Raw genomic sequence first — 13,921 nt, 5'->3', positions numbered from 1 at the left:
TTTACTTTGCCTTTATCATAGCACTGAGATCAGGGTTTCGAGTTCAAATTGGGATTCTAACGGTTGTTTCTTGCTTTGGACAGTAGCCAGACTGCTAATAAACGGAAAGCGATCCGGTTGTCTTTGCGACGGTGGTGCAAACAATGGGGGGGGGGGGGAGGGTGAAAAGTTGTCTACAGCTACTTTAAGACTCCTCTCAGAGCCAGTGGATGGAGTATCGCTTCACCTTTAAAAACTTTGAAACTGACTAGAAAAAAAGAAAGAAAAGCAATGTGTGTGCTCTTGACCGTGGGACAAAAAGCCTACTGTAACTTTTCACTCAATCTGCTGGGTGGGGTTAAAAACTGCGGCTTGCAGCGACACAGAAATACAACCTGAGATGCCTGAGAGGAGAAAATGAAGTGCAAGAGAAGGTAAACCGTCACTGCTGGCTCCGGTGAAGTGCCTGTGCCCACCACTGCAGACGGATAAGGACCTTTCTGGCCTTGCCTGACTGGAGGGTGCTCATTACGTCTCACAAATAAATGTGCCTCAACTACAGACCAAACTATTTGAGCGTGCAATCTAAAATGTTTGCCGGAGGGTGAGGGGGTTTAGAAGTAAATGAGTATATGCACTGAGGGCAATGTCGTCTGCACCTGAGTGCCTGAGGGTTGGAGGTGTGTGGGGGGGGGGGGGGGGTGGCAAGGTGGCTGCGCCAGAGTAATTATATCATTAGAGCAAGTCCTCTCAAAGAGCATGTCATTTAAACCCACGGAGGCGGGCTATGGGAAGGATGAATGGTAGTAATTGTCACCCAGGGCTACAGATAATTGCATAGAGGGGGGAGAGAGACGATTAGGAGCAGTCAGAGCCCCTTGGTGCCACTGGGACTGAGTGTGAGACAGAGGGAGATAAAACACCGTCTTCCTTATGAGAGGGGCTGACAGACTAACGTCAGCAGTGTGTGTCTGCACATCAAAGGTAGAGGAATCAGCCCATGCAGGTGAGGATTTACGGCAGGTGGTCTGAACCGCAAACCAGCAAACGCACACACGATGCCCGTTTTAAGTCACGCCGAAGCGGGATAGAGACGCGATTTACGCTGCAGACGTGAGACACGTGTTCAAACAAGCCATTTTTAAGTAACACGCTGATGGAATATAAGGAACAAGAAGTTACGCAGTGTGCACTGGCGTGTGACTGCGTGTGCGTGCGTAATCACTCAAGGCACCAGCAAGTCATAAGGCTGTTTAGCATCCACGGCAATGTAAAGTAGGTCTAAACGCTGGGACCACCTGCCTTCAAAGTTGCGATGATTTTCTAGCTAATCCCTCACAGATGTTTTGTCGAGTTTACCCATATTAGGCTACCGTACAAGTATTGTTAAAGCCCTTCTAACCATCCCAGCAGAAGTGAAGTTTTAATACTCACCCGTCTGGTTAAGTAGAGGACTAACAAAGAGTATCGCTCCATACCAAAACGCGGAAAAACGAAGTAGCTCCATTGATAAAGGGACTACTGTCTATACCCCGCTGTTTCTCATTAATTCACCAACGTCTTGACGACGGTAAACGGCCAGACTGACGTTGCATCGTTCATCGGACTTTTTCCTTTTTTTCTTCTTCTTATTTTTCTTCTTCTGTGCGTTGTTGCTCCGCCTGTTGCTCTCCGGGTAGAGTCAATATAAAGCCAGCCGGCAGACCTATATGACTCTCAGTATGTGTACTTTTCATGAAACAGGAAATCTTCAGAGGGGTTGGACTTTTTTTCTTTCCCTTTTTTTTCCCCCTGCAAAACTCATGTGCCTCACAAAGTCCCGAACCTTGTTATTATGAGGACAAAATGCAACATGGCAAGACCTGAAGTGGCATGCTCCAAAAAAAAAAAAAAAACAAACAAAAAGATTCAACGGAAATCTGAGGAGATGAAAATAACCCTAACGTTGTTCCCTTATGCAGACTCATCTGCTCTTAAAGGCAGTTTGGCGGTCATGAGGTATAATACAGGTGAGATACTATCCATATTTTATTCTAGTGTCATGTTTCTCGTGCTGTTATGACAGTGACACGTGCGACAGTTTAGTAATCTGGGGTTGAGAGTATAGAGTTACTCCAAACACGAGAACAGTTAGTTCTCCATACCACCAGCCAGAAGTGTGGACTCGAGTCACATGACTTGGACTTGAGTCAGATTCAAGTCGCAAATTTGATGACTTTAGACTTGACGAAACTGAAAACGACTTCCAACTCCACTGTTTATCACAGATGACACAGGAAGTAGGTAGTGTCGCTTCCATATCAAAAAACTTTTTTTTCTTTTATTGACACACTCAAAGTTCAAGTCCACTGTAACACCCCTAAATTACACTTCTATTAGCAGGCCCTTGACATATGCTTTTACTCTGCATTAACAGACCATGATGTCAAGTCTCAGGTCTGACCCTTGTAACTCTCCTCTTAGGCGTCTTTTCCTTGTTACACAACTGGCGCACTGCTGTGATTTGTGAGGCAAACGTTAATAAAAGTTCTTTTTAAAGGCTTTCTATGGGTAATTCTGTTTCACTGTAGAATACTTTTGGCATCTATGCGGGCCCATGTTTGTTTGTTTGTGTGTGTGTGTGTGTGTGTGTGTGTGTGTGTGTGTGAGAGAGAGAGAGAGAGAGAGAATGTACAAAAAGGGTTTTATGTGCATGTGTTCATACTATGTATGTAAGGACAGCCTACATGTCTGAGCAAGATTTAATCGTGCTTTTGTGTCTCGATGGGTGGGTAAGTGCATATGTGTGTGTGTGTGTGTGTGTGTGTGTGTGTGTGTGTGTGTGTGTGTGTGTGTGTGTGTGTGTGTGTTCTTGTTCAGCTATATTTGTGGTATTTTTTGACCATATTTGAGTTTTTAACCGTAAGAGTGAAAGGCATTTTTGCAAAGTGAGGACATTTCAGGAATCAGGAATCAGGAACATTTATTTGTCATTTCATTTCATGTACGCAAGTACATGAAATGAAATGAAATACTGTTGCCCACAACAGTGCATTACAAAGACAAAAACACATATCCAAAACCTTCAAGAACACATACATCCAAACAACCAAAAAAATAAAATTACAAAACTACAAAAACAAATATATCCAACATATAAAAAACAAAAACAAAAAAAAAACCTTTTTTCTTCACTGTCCAAGAGAGCGAACGCCAGCCAGGATGACGGAATGGGCTAGCAGTTAGCTTAGCCTGCCCCGCTTCCGCGTCCTTTCAGACCACCCTCGGTAGTTCCTCTTCGGGCACAGCTCCGGGCAGGGCCGTGGTCCCTGGGCCCACAGGACGCAGCAGACCAAGCTCCTCCAGCCGATCCATCGCCAGCTCTCCCAGCCATCAGACAAAGACACAAACTCCGATGCCGACAAAGACACTGCATGGACGGCACTGGGTGAGGCCGCTGCAAACGTGAGTTCACGCCGCCATCTTCCCACACCGGAAGCGGAAAAATTTCAGCCTGTCCTCACTTCTTCAGCAGTTTATTTCAGGGTTAGGATTTGGGTTTAGGGTCAAGGTTAGAATTAGGATCGGGTTAAGGTTAGAATAAGGGTTGAGGTTAGGCATGTAGTTCTGATGGTTAAGGTTAGAGCAATGGATGTAGTCAACAAGGATCCTTGTAAGTATAGAAAAAAAACGTGTGTGCATGTTTACTCAAATGTGCATACCCTGATTTCAGTGCTATAAGATGAGGTCCAAGCAGCCAGGAGGAGATCCAACAGTTCTGACTTCTACTGACTTATACATTCATTCCCTGCTGACCACAGCACGTGGGATGCTTGGGAGGGTCACTACATCCTCCTCACCGACCACAAGACCAAAACAAATTCCTTCAGGACTTAACTTTATCTGCTTCACTTCTTCAGGAAAATACTGAACGCACCAGTGTGTCCAGGGAGGCTTATTTAAACAATATCTTTTTTTGGTCCTGGTCTACTTCACATGATGGCTTCAATGTTACTTTTAGCTCTCCACCTCCACAAGTTTCATAATGTTCCCCTACTTTTGAAACTTTTTTCTTTAATCCCAATTGCACAAGTAGAAGCAAACAAGTGAAATAAACATCCTATGTGGTATCATACTGGATGGCAGGTGCTTGGCGTAAACCGCTCTGGTCGAGTGGAAAGGCAAACAGAGACCCGATGACTAATCTCTAGACGTGCACCTTGACAAAACAGCAGTGACGAACAACCGCTGCGTACAGCACATGAACTTGGCTTTGTGAAATGTCCCTCTCTTAGCACCTCTCTGCTGCTCCAGAGGATATATACCGCAACAGGTTTAAAGGCTTATAGGTGTGTATCGTGTGCACATTTCTATACAGGCTCTCTCCTCTGCACCGAATGCCAAACTGGAGGAATGCCACAACAACAAGAAGGCACACAGGAATATCAAGCCATTGCTCAATGTCCAACCAGTGTGGCGTCAACAGAGTAGTTGGATGGATGCAGCTGAAAAATCAGGAAGTGCTGAAGTCACAATGTAAAAAAACAAAAACCTGCAAACTGTGAACTTGCTGCACTTAATGACACTCTGACAGTTGTGTGAAAATGAAACTCTGATCGCTTGGACTTAATCATTTCTGTGTTGCTGAGTTTACCAGATGTAGTGTGCTGTTCCTCATTTCATGGTTTGGGATTTTCACGTAATGCACTGAATTTTACAATTAAGACTGTTTGTGTGCAAGACTGTATGATGAATCTACAAGCTGATCATACACTTTTAGCCTTGATATGCTATAAGCTAGTTATGGCATGGGCCGACTAATAGACTCAGTCCTGGTCTTGAATATTTTTTTTCACCCAAGTTGTATCCGGCCAATTACCCCTCTGACGATTCGGGGAGGGCTGCAGACTACCACATGCTTCCTCCGATACATGTGGGGTTGCCAGCCGCTTCTTTTCACCTCACAGTGAGGAGCTTCGCCAGGGGGATGTAGCACATGGGAGGTTCACACTATTCCACCCCAGTTCCCCCTCCCCCCCAAACAGGCGCCCCGACCGACCAGAGGAGGCGCTAGTGCAGTGACCAGGAAACATACCCACATCCGGCTTCCCACCCACAGACACGGCTAATTGTGTCTGTAGGGACGCCAGACCAAGCCACAGGTAACACGGGGATTCGAACCGGCGAACCCCGTGTTGATAGGCAACAGAACTGACCATTACGCTACCTGGATGCCCAGTAGACTCAGTCTTGGTGTTGTTTTTCACACAACTTTGCCATGTTACTAGTTTTGTATTCTGGAAAAGGCCTCTTCTCACTTAGACATACTGGATCACTGAGAAGCACAGTCAACACATCCTCTTTCTGGATGACTTTCTCACTTTGTAAGTCACTATGAATCGAGGATTTTCTGCAAGTTATAATGCACAAATAGTGCCGGTTTCCATGGCGCGCACGCACACACACACACACACACACACACACACACACACACACACACACACACAAAGGTTCAGTGTATATTTGCCCAGCTCAGAAAAATGTAGTTCAACTTGAACAAATTCTTTATGGGATGAACAGCACACAAAACCGGCAAGGAGAGTAAACACAATGTGTTCCTGTTAGGTTACTTCAGAACACTAGTGGTTGAAACTGATCCGTCAATGCTTGACGAGTTTCATTGCACATGATGATGTTGCGCCATGTTAGTTTGAATACACCGTGTTTACTATGCTTCTTCTCACTGTCTGCACCTGAATCCTGCAGGCCAACAGACAGAGGAGGAGTGTAATCCACACACTTGAAGGTGCCCTCTTGACACGAACGTGAACAGAGCGTGCCAAAGCTGCAACTAACTGGCAAGGGTGCCCATTTCACAGCATGGGGAGTCCCTCCTACTGATCCCATAGGGAGATGTGGCTTCCAGATGCCTCACAAGGATTTTTGGATCACTATGCGGGTCTCATAATCAAATTAGACCCGAGTGTGGGCGTGAAGTGAGAAGAGAAAACAACAGCAACACCGCAAGACAGAAAGAGGGCAGTAGAAAGAGACATTAAGAGAAGGCCACAAGGAAAGAGAGAAAGGGGAGAAATCTGAGAGAAAGAGAGGATTTAGACACTGCACATTTCAGCAGAGTGAAGAAAAGGGCCACCACCCATGTCCTCAGATTAAGAGAAGCAGAGCGCTCTATGGTCAAGCCACAATGTGGTGTTGGAGCGCGGAGTGAACAATTCACACACATACAATACACGTACACATACAATACACACAACATACACCAGCGAGCACTGTTGCAGTGGGCCACCTGAGAGCCCCTTCGCTGTTCCCTGTGGTCTCCTCCTCTTCCTCCCATTGTCCTCCAGATCTATAGACGACCTCTTGCTTATTCCTCTGCCTCAGCCCTTGGCTAATGAGTCCAGAGCACAGCACCTGGGAGCGAGTCACGGGTAAGGGGCTTTATTTTTATTTTTCTATTCTTCTCAGAAGTACAAAAAGAGCTTGTGTTCCCAAAGCCATCACTTCATCTTATCCCATAAGCCAATAATAATAATAATAATGGACTACATTCATATAGCGCTTTATGTGAGCTATCTATCTATCTGATTGTCCGTCTGCATCATTTTATAACACGTCTCCAAAGGGAATCTCAGAATACTCACATTATCTCACTTGAAGATTCATCGTACTACAACTTTATTCAGTGTTATTAAGGAACAGCTCAACAACTTGGGAGGGGGAATTTGACTTAGCACAGTATGCAAATATGCACGTGCGCGCATGCACACGTACACACATACACACCCCATAATCGGCGGTCACTCGGGGTCGAGTACGCCCGTCCTCCCTCTGGGTCCTCAGGTGGGCGTAGAGGCTGATCCTGGAGCTGCATAATGGGAGGACGCCTGCGCGTGACAGCTTTTTACATGGAGAGGCTGATGCGTCTGCAGCCACCTCACAGTCCTTGGCAGGGGGTGGCCAGAGTCGAATGACATGGAGAACCAAGACGATTGGGGACCACCCTCTGGTGCAGCCTTCATCCGCCTTCATTGCCGTTGTGACCTGGAGACATCTTCCACCAGTTCCGCCGTTGAGACCTATCTGCCTTGGGTGACCCTACCAGGAGCCAAGCTCCAGAGGGCATAGCTCTTGGGATCATTGGTACACACAAGCTTCTCCACCATGGCAAGGTGGTGATCCAGGAGGACACACACACACACACACACACACACACACACACACACACACACACACACACACACAAAATCAAACATCTCAGCAGTAAGCAGTTAGCAACCAGCTAAACATAGTCTCTAGTTTACAATAAATGGGCTGGTTTGCTTTGTGCCAGCGTTCCACCTGAGGAAATCCCACTGGGCTGTTCTGACACCAACACCCGCTCCCAATCTTCTGCTGGCCCTGAAAGAGGGCTTTGTCTCCCAGCATTAGTCAGACACCCTGAAAGGAAGGGAACGTTTATTCCAACTGCTCCAAAGGATACAGCCGCTGTATCAGAATATTTTTCAAACTATTGTTCTCTGGTAGAATATTGATAGGTGCCCAAAGTAGAGCCAACAAATTTTTTTTTTTTTTTTTTACTATATCAAGGCAGCGGGAAACAAACAGCTGTGGGAGACTACCATTTCAGAGTACTTGGCAACATCCTGTTTCTGGAAAAGTCACTCCTCCTTCAGGCGTTTCTTTCGGTCAGCAGTGCATGTGAGAGGAAGTACCGCTGAGGATCGGGTCAAAGGTGCTCATTTCAAGCGGAACCACCTTTGTTTACAGGCCCACGCAAGCTTTGCACATCATGTCAGCAAGTAGCTTACGAAATATAGAGGTCACACTCTTGGCAAGTTTATTAGATATGCATTCTGCAGCACTGAATGGTAGAAAAATTTAAAAAAATGTATTTATGATGAGCCAAAATCTTCTCCTACATCGCCATTATCCTGCACTGGAAACCCAAAATGAAACACGTGCGTCAAAATAAGAGCGCAAACCAAAGAGAGAACAGTAAACAGACAACAAGAAACTAGCAAACAACACCACTACCCTCTTGATGCTGTTTGGGAACCATCTCTTTCCTTACAGCATAATGGCATAGCTGACTCACCAGAGACTGGTGCAGATTAAATATCCCCAATGCATCAAACTGTTTCAAGGTAGACGTTAGATGTCGTCGTGCGCGGGGCAGAGTTGAGCAAGTTTGGAGCCAATCCCTCCAGTTCGTCCCCGGCCTGTCATTACTGTAAGCCAGCGGGGAGAGTAGAGAGAAGACGGCTCCACCACTCAACACGCTTAGATTACAGAGAACAAACGATCTCATCTTGGGAAGAGGATGAGAACGTTTCAATATGCAACTCTGATGGGGCTGAGGATGCGAACTGTCTAATGTGGTGCATGAAAGGATTTCATGTACACCACGCAAAACAAAAACAAACCAAACCCAAAACCCCCCCCCCCCAAAACCTTGCATGAGTTGCGTGTCATGTCCGTGTTAATCAAGGTCGTGTACGTTCTGCAGAACAAAATTGGCAAAACCATTTGGAAAATTGGCTAGTAAACTGTTATTTAATCACCATATATTGTTATGCTCAATGTTATGCTTATGATAACTTGTGTTTAGCTGCAAGTGTGGCATGCATAAAAGTGCTTATACTGTAGGAACATTTGCATGCATTTAACTACGTCAAAGAAGTTTAGAGTAGAGTAGAGAGAGCCGCGCTTGACATTTCTGCTCTTCTGCGCTCAATTGGGATTAAATGTGGTATGAATTGGGGGCGTCTGGGTAGCGTAGCTGTCTATTCTGTTGCCTACCAACACGGGGATCGCCGGTTCGAATCCCCATGTTACCTCTGGCTTGGTTAGGCATCCCTACAGACACAACTGGCTGTGTCTGCGGGTGGGAAGCCGGATGTGTCCTGGTTGCTGCACTAGCGCCTCCTCTGATTGGTCGGGGCGCCTGTTTGGGGAGGAGGGGGAACTGAGGGGAATAGCGTGATCCTCCCACGTGCTACGTCCCCCTGGTGAAACTCCTCACTGTCAGGTGAAAAGAAGCGGCTGGTGATTCCACATGTATCAGAGGAAGCATCCGGTAGTCTGCAGCCCTCCCCGGATCGGCAGAGGGGGTGGGACAGCGACCGGGACGGCTTGGAAGACTAAGGTATTTGGCTGGATGCAACTGGGGAGAAAAAGGGGGGGAAATTTAAAAAAGAAAGAAAAAAATGTGGTTCTAATTTACCATAGCATGTCTCTGCAGAATTGCATGGATGTTTTTGTGTACACTACTGCCATTGTTACCACTGCTCCTGATACAACATGACTGCCAATGAAGCATCTATACAACTTTTTAGAAGGACAGAAAAGGGAAGAGAAGAACAAAATTGTCCTCCGAAGGTGTCAACCTAAATATGCACAAGCAGCACTCTCTGTGTTTATGGGCTAAGCACCTCACTCTTCCTGGCACCATAACAGCAAACCCAATCAGTTTACAGTGGGCTCATTGTGGGATCTGACATGGGAATATGTAGGGGATTGGCAAATTTGAAAGTGAATTTGCGTGGCCATCCAACAGGCCACATTCCATATATATTCATGCGAGCCCAGTGATCATGGCCTTTCAAGGAAACCACTTCTGATAAACATTCAACTGCAGATCGTTTGAAGGGTTGGACCCCTCCCCACAATGGCTGCAGGCCCATTTACAAACATCGGCACATTTCGTCCTGATGAGACCAAACAGGCTTTGGAGCATTTCCCATGAGAAAGACCGCACAGTGATTGGGATGAGGAAGTACTGCGACTAAATAAAACTTTCCACATGACAGAAATATTTGCATATATTAAATGAAACACAAACGGCCCACTTGTGCCCCCGGATACCTCTGGAGACGCGGCCGATTTGCACAAAAATTGCAGGTACAAATGTGTCAAAGAAGCACACCTGCAGAGAAACGTAGCATCACACAAGTCCAACTGCAGCCACGATGTGGCTGGTTTGAGGATTATGTTGATGTGCTTCGTGAAGCTTTATGCCTGCTCCCTCTCCACAGGCAAACTATCTAATGAGCATGAAAACCTTCAAATACCCTGCAATCAAAGAGAAGATCACAGAAAATTGCCTGCAAATGACCATTAGTCAGCAACACGCAGCTATCTTTAATCTTGGGAAGGCAGAGCCTGTGTGTAACACTAAGTATACGCTGAACATTTTGCATGTGGGATAGGAGCAAATTAACAGGCCTTTCCTAACATCTCCTCCGGCTCTGGATGTGGATGATCATGGTGCTGGTTGTGAGATGGAGCCAGCGGGCTTCATGCTGGGTGTGCCAGCACAGGAAGCGGCTCTCCTCCCGTGCCACCTTCTGCTGTTGGTGCGGGGCAGGAAATACCACCATGACCCGCCACTGATAAGGACAGAGAGCTGAGCCGCGGCCACGTGGTAAACAATGCCAGACAATAGAGGAAACAAATGCAGTGTGTAAGTGTGTGCATGTTTACATTTGTGTGACGGCGGAGAGAGAAAAGACGAGAGACAGAAAGAAATGCAGAGAGAGAGAGAGAGCGCAAGAAAGAGAGAGGAGGGAAAACAGATTAAGCAGATGAGTGTGAAATAGAAAAAGATTACAATGAGCCTGCATTTTTACTCGTAAAATGAAACTTCGCAGTAAATAGATTTTGTGTGACAGTCCAGCGCGTTTGCAACATCTTCCATTCCTGCACGATTCAAACAGTGTGCAAGACGATGGTGGTTAATGTGTGTGTGTGTGTGTGTGTGTGTGTGTGTGCGAGCACTGGTCTTGTTAGATATCCATAACAATAACAATGCGGCCAGTAAACACGCTAGTTTTCGAGGCTCGACAGAAATATGTCCAAACTTTTTCAATATTTTTCAGCTGTCTTGTTACGTCAATAGTCCAAATGGCACTGATTTAATGGCTCATTTCAGAGGCTTTTCCTCAACTGAAGTAGTCTTTTTCTCTCGCTGGCTCATAAATTTACCGTGACTGTGAACATGAATTTATTTTAGGTGCGTGTGCACACACACAAACGCACACACATGCACATGCACACACACCATGGAAACTTCAGCACAGCTCAGCTTTTGTGCGCTACTTTGTGATTCACTCAGTATTTTTTCTTTTTAATAGCTTCGATCTCAATGAAGCACACAGATGACAAGTGATGGGCAAATACACGCACTTTCGCTAGCGTAATGCGCTCAGGAGCGACACGGATCACACTGCCACGAGTAATTGTTGTCCAGAATCTCAAAATCAAGATTCAGAACAAAGCGGTGATTGAATATTATCAAATTAAGTCATGGCTGTAAATTGACGCCTGTATCCTCTGAGCACACAGCTTCCAGACATAATGATTTTTCCATTTAGACAAGCGCTTACATTTTACATTACTCATCAGATGTAATGAAGTCGGAGCTCCATTTGGCTTCAGAAACCCGTTGCCCCCCCCCCCAGTTCCCAGTGCGCTTATCCAAACAAGAGTGGCTGCCAGCTTTCTCGCTGTGAGGCATTTCCTTACAGAACACTCCCACCATATCTCCTGACAGCGGGATGATTTAGACGTTTTCAAAAAAATCAGACTACGAGGGAAAGTTTCACGGCACATCGGTGTTTTTTTTTCTTCTTTCGTTCTCTTTCAGGCTCAAACTTGAAACGCAACGTGCCTAAGATGAATAATAACTTGGACCCAGTGATCAGGTTACATAGCTCGGTCTTCCCACCGAAATGATGGTCTCCAGAAACAACATTAGATAATACCTGCGCAGTATCATCGGTTTATACTGCTTCGCTTCGCCAAAATACACACCAAGTTGCTCTAAACCACAACAGAGTTGCGTGGTTTAATAGAGTTAATCTGGGAGTGAAAAGACAACCCATTCTTACCTGTAATTTAAGTCTCAGCTGCATGGCTCCCCTCTTATTTTAAGTTTCCATCTTTCCAGTCTACCCTTGCATCTGGCCCTTTCTGTGAACCGGGGCTGCAGAAATAGGAAGGGCAGTGTCTATCACATGCTAACAAGTGAGTCTTACATGCCCAGCTGCTGCAAGCACAATGCCAATACTGTCAGCGATGTGTTGGCTTCTTGTTGACACGGATGTCAGAGAAGTTTTTTTTCTCTTTCTTTTACGAGATCTGCAGTCCTAAGCCGTTTTCTCTCATTCACTATGAAGACCTGCAGCTGTAAGTTTCTGCATGTTTCAGAGGGGTGTCAAAATTTTTGCCTCTGGAATGATTCAGGACGACATTAATCGTGAACTTTTAAAGCAAAATAAGAAATCCACGGAAGCAAGAGTCAGAGTGTTTAAAGCTATCAATATCTTATGATGAGCTTGCAACATTTATACCACTCCTCTGAGCAGCGGAGCAGACCAGCCCTCAGCCATAATAGATTAGCAACAGGAGTTTTCCTAAATGTGCTTTCATTGAGATAAGAATACATATTCAGCGAGAGAAGGCAGAGCGGTGCACTGTTAGCACTATCTATTCAGACATGCATATTCTAATATGTGTTTTACGGGGGGGAAAAAGCCCATTTTCTGCACTGTAGCTCATTTTCATGTGGCTTGCCCTCGAGAGGCCTTGTCCTGAACATCTGTGGAGGAAATGGACCACGTTGCGTCTATTTCCAGTGCAGGCAGGCATAGGCCTCTACGGTCCAGTCTCATTAAAATACACTGCCATTATGACTCAACTTTAGCTCCCGGTCGCTGCTAAGCTCTTTGTTTTAAGTGCAACTGCAGGGTGAGTAGATTTTTCGCTTCCTGAGAAGCGATGGTGACCTTCAGTGGTATTGTCAGTGCATATGGGGTGAACAGGGTGAATGTTTCATATCTGATAAGAAAGAGAGCAAGTGTGTGTGTGAGAGAGAGAGAGAGAGAGAGAGGGATAGAGAAAGAGAGCTTGTGTGTGTGTGCGTGCGCGCATGCTTCCATGTGTGTGTCTGTGGCTTGTGTGTGCGTGCACAAATATGCATTAGCCCATCTGGCCTTATCAGGGAGACATTTTCCGATTGACCTGACCCCGGTTGTATTATCTGACCATGGGCCAAGCTAGTAGAACAATGATAATAGTGGCTGTGTGTTGGTGGATAGTTTCATTAGACTCACAAAGAAACTGCTGCGGTTAATGCTGGCTGCTGCTGTCCAGCGGAAAGAGTGCGGTCACCAAAAATCAGCCACAAAATTACAGCTCACTCTCACGGCTGTGATTTTCCAAATGGAGCCATTGTGCCCGAGACAATTTGCGGTGCAGAGGAAAAGGGAAAGTGGCAAGAAAAGAATGCAAAATATTTCAAAATAGCAGTCTGCATGACAATAAATTATAGTATCGTCTTGTCAGGCTAATGCGCTACTGATGGAGGCTGTAAGACCATTACCTCTTGCCACCAGCTTTGATTAAGAGCTCAGATGAATTTGAACTAATCACTTTTATTCAATGTTAAAGGTTGCAACTCATAATGAAAAGTTCACATATCATATGGCCAAAACCTCTTATTTCATATCTTTTTTTTTTTGGATCCCCTCCCTTTTTCTCCCCAGTTGTATCTGGCCAATTACCCCACCCTTCTGAGCCATCCCGGTCACTGCTCCACCCCCTCTGCCGAGCCAGGGAGGGCTGCAGACTACCACATGCCTCCTCCGAAACATGTGGAGTCGCCAGCCGCTTCTACTCACCTGACAGTGAGGACTTTCACCAGGGGCACGTAGTGTGTGGGAGGATCAGCTATTCCCCCCAGTCCCCCCCCGAAACAGGCGTCCCGACCGACCAGAGGAGGCGCTAGTGCAGCGACCAGGAAACATACCCACATCTGGCTTCCCACCCGCAGACACGGCCCATTGTGTCTGTAGGGACGCCTGACCAAGCCTGAGGTAACACGGGGATTCGAACCAGGATCCCTGTGTTGGTAGGCAATGGAATAGACCGTTACGCTACCCGG

At 46.1% G+C, this 13,921-nt stretch overlaps 1 protein-coding gene across 3 annotated transcripts in view; it reads right to left on the bottom strand.

The window, feature by feature from the left end:
• Window positions 1-11,885, bottom strand: part of LOC130128549 (TGF-beta receptor type-2-like) — a 41,525-nt gene extending 29,640 nt beyond the window's left edge. For 2 of the 3 annotated variants that reach the window (XM_056298173.1, XM_056298174.1), the window contains exon 1: window positions 1,414-1,683. In XM_056298173.1, the coding sequence (XP_056154148.1) occupies window positions 1,414-1,486 (73 nt within the window). In that variant the 5' untranslated portion in view covers window positions 1,487-1,683. Of the gene's footprint in view, window positions 1-1,413; window positions 1,684-11,867 lie in introns of those variants that run through there. The other variant, XM_056298175.1, reaches the window with a different exon arrangement.
• Window positions 11,886-13,921: the final 2,036 nt, after the last annotated feature.

The sequence above is a fragment of the Lampris incognitus genome, chromosome 18 (assembly GCF_029633865.1).
Source record: "Lampris incognitus isolate fLamInc1 chromosome 18, fLamInc1.hap2, whole genome shotgun sequence".
Taxonomy (NCBI): Eukaryota; Metazoa; Chordata; class Actinopteri; order Lampriformes; family Lampridae; genus Lampris; species Lampris incognitus.
The sequence above is the reverse complement of the archived record's forward strand: the minus strand, read 5'-3'. Positions and strand labels throughout refer to the sequence as shown.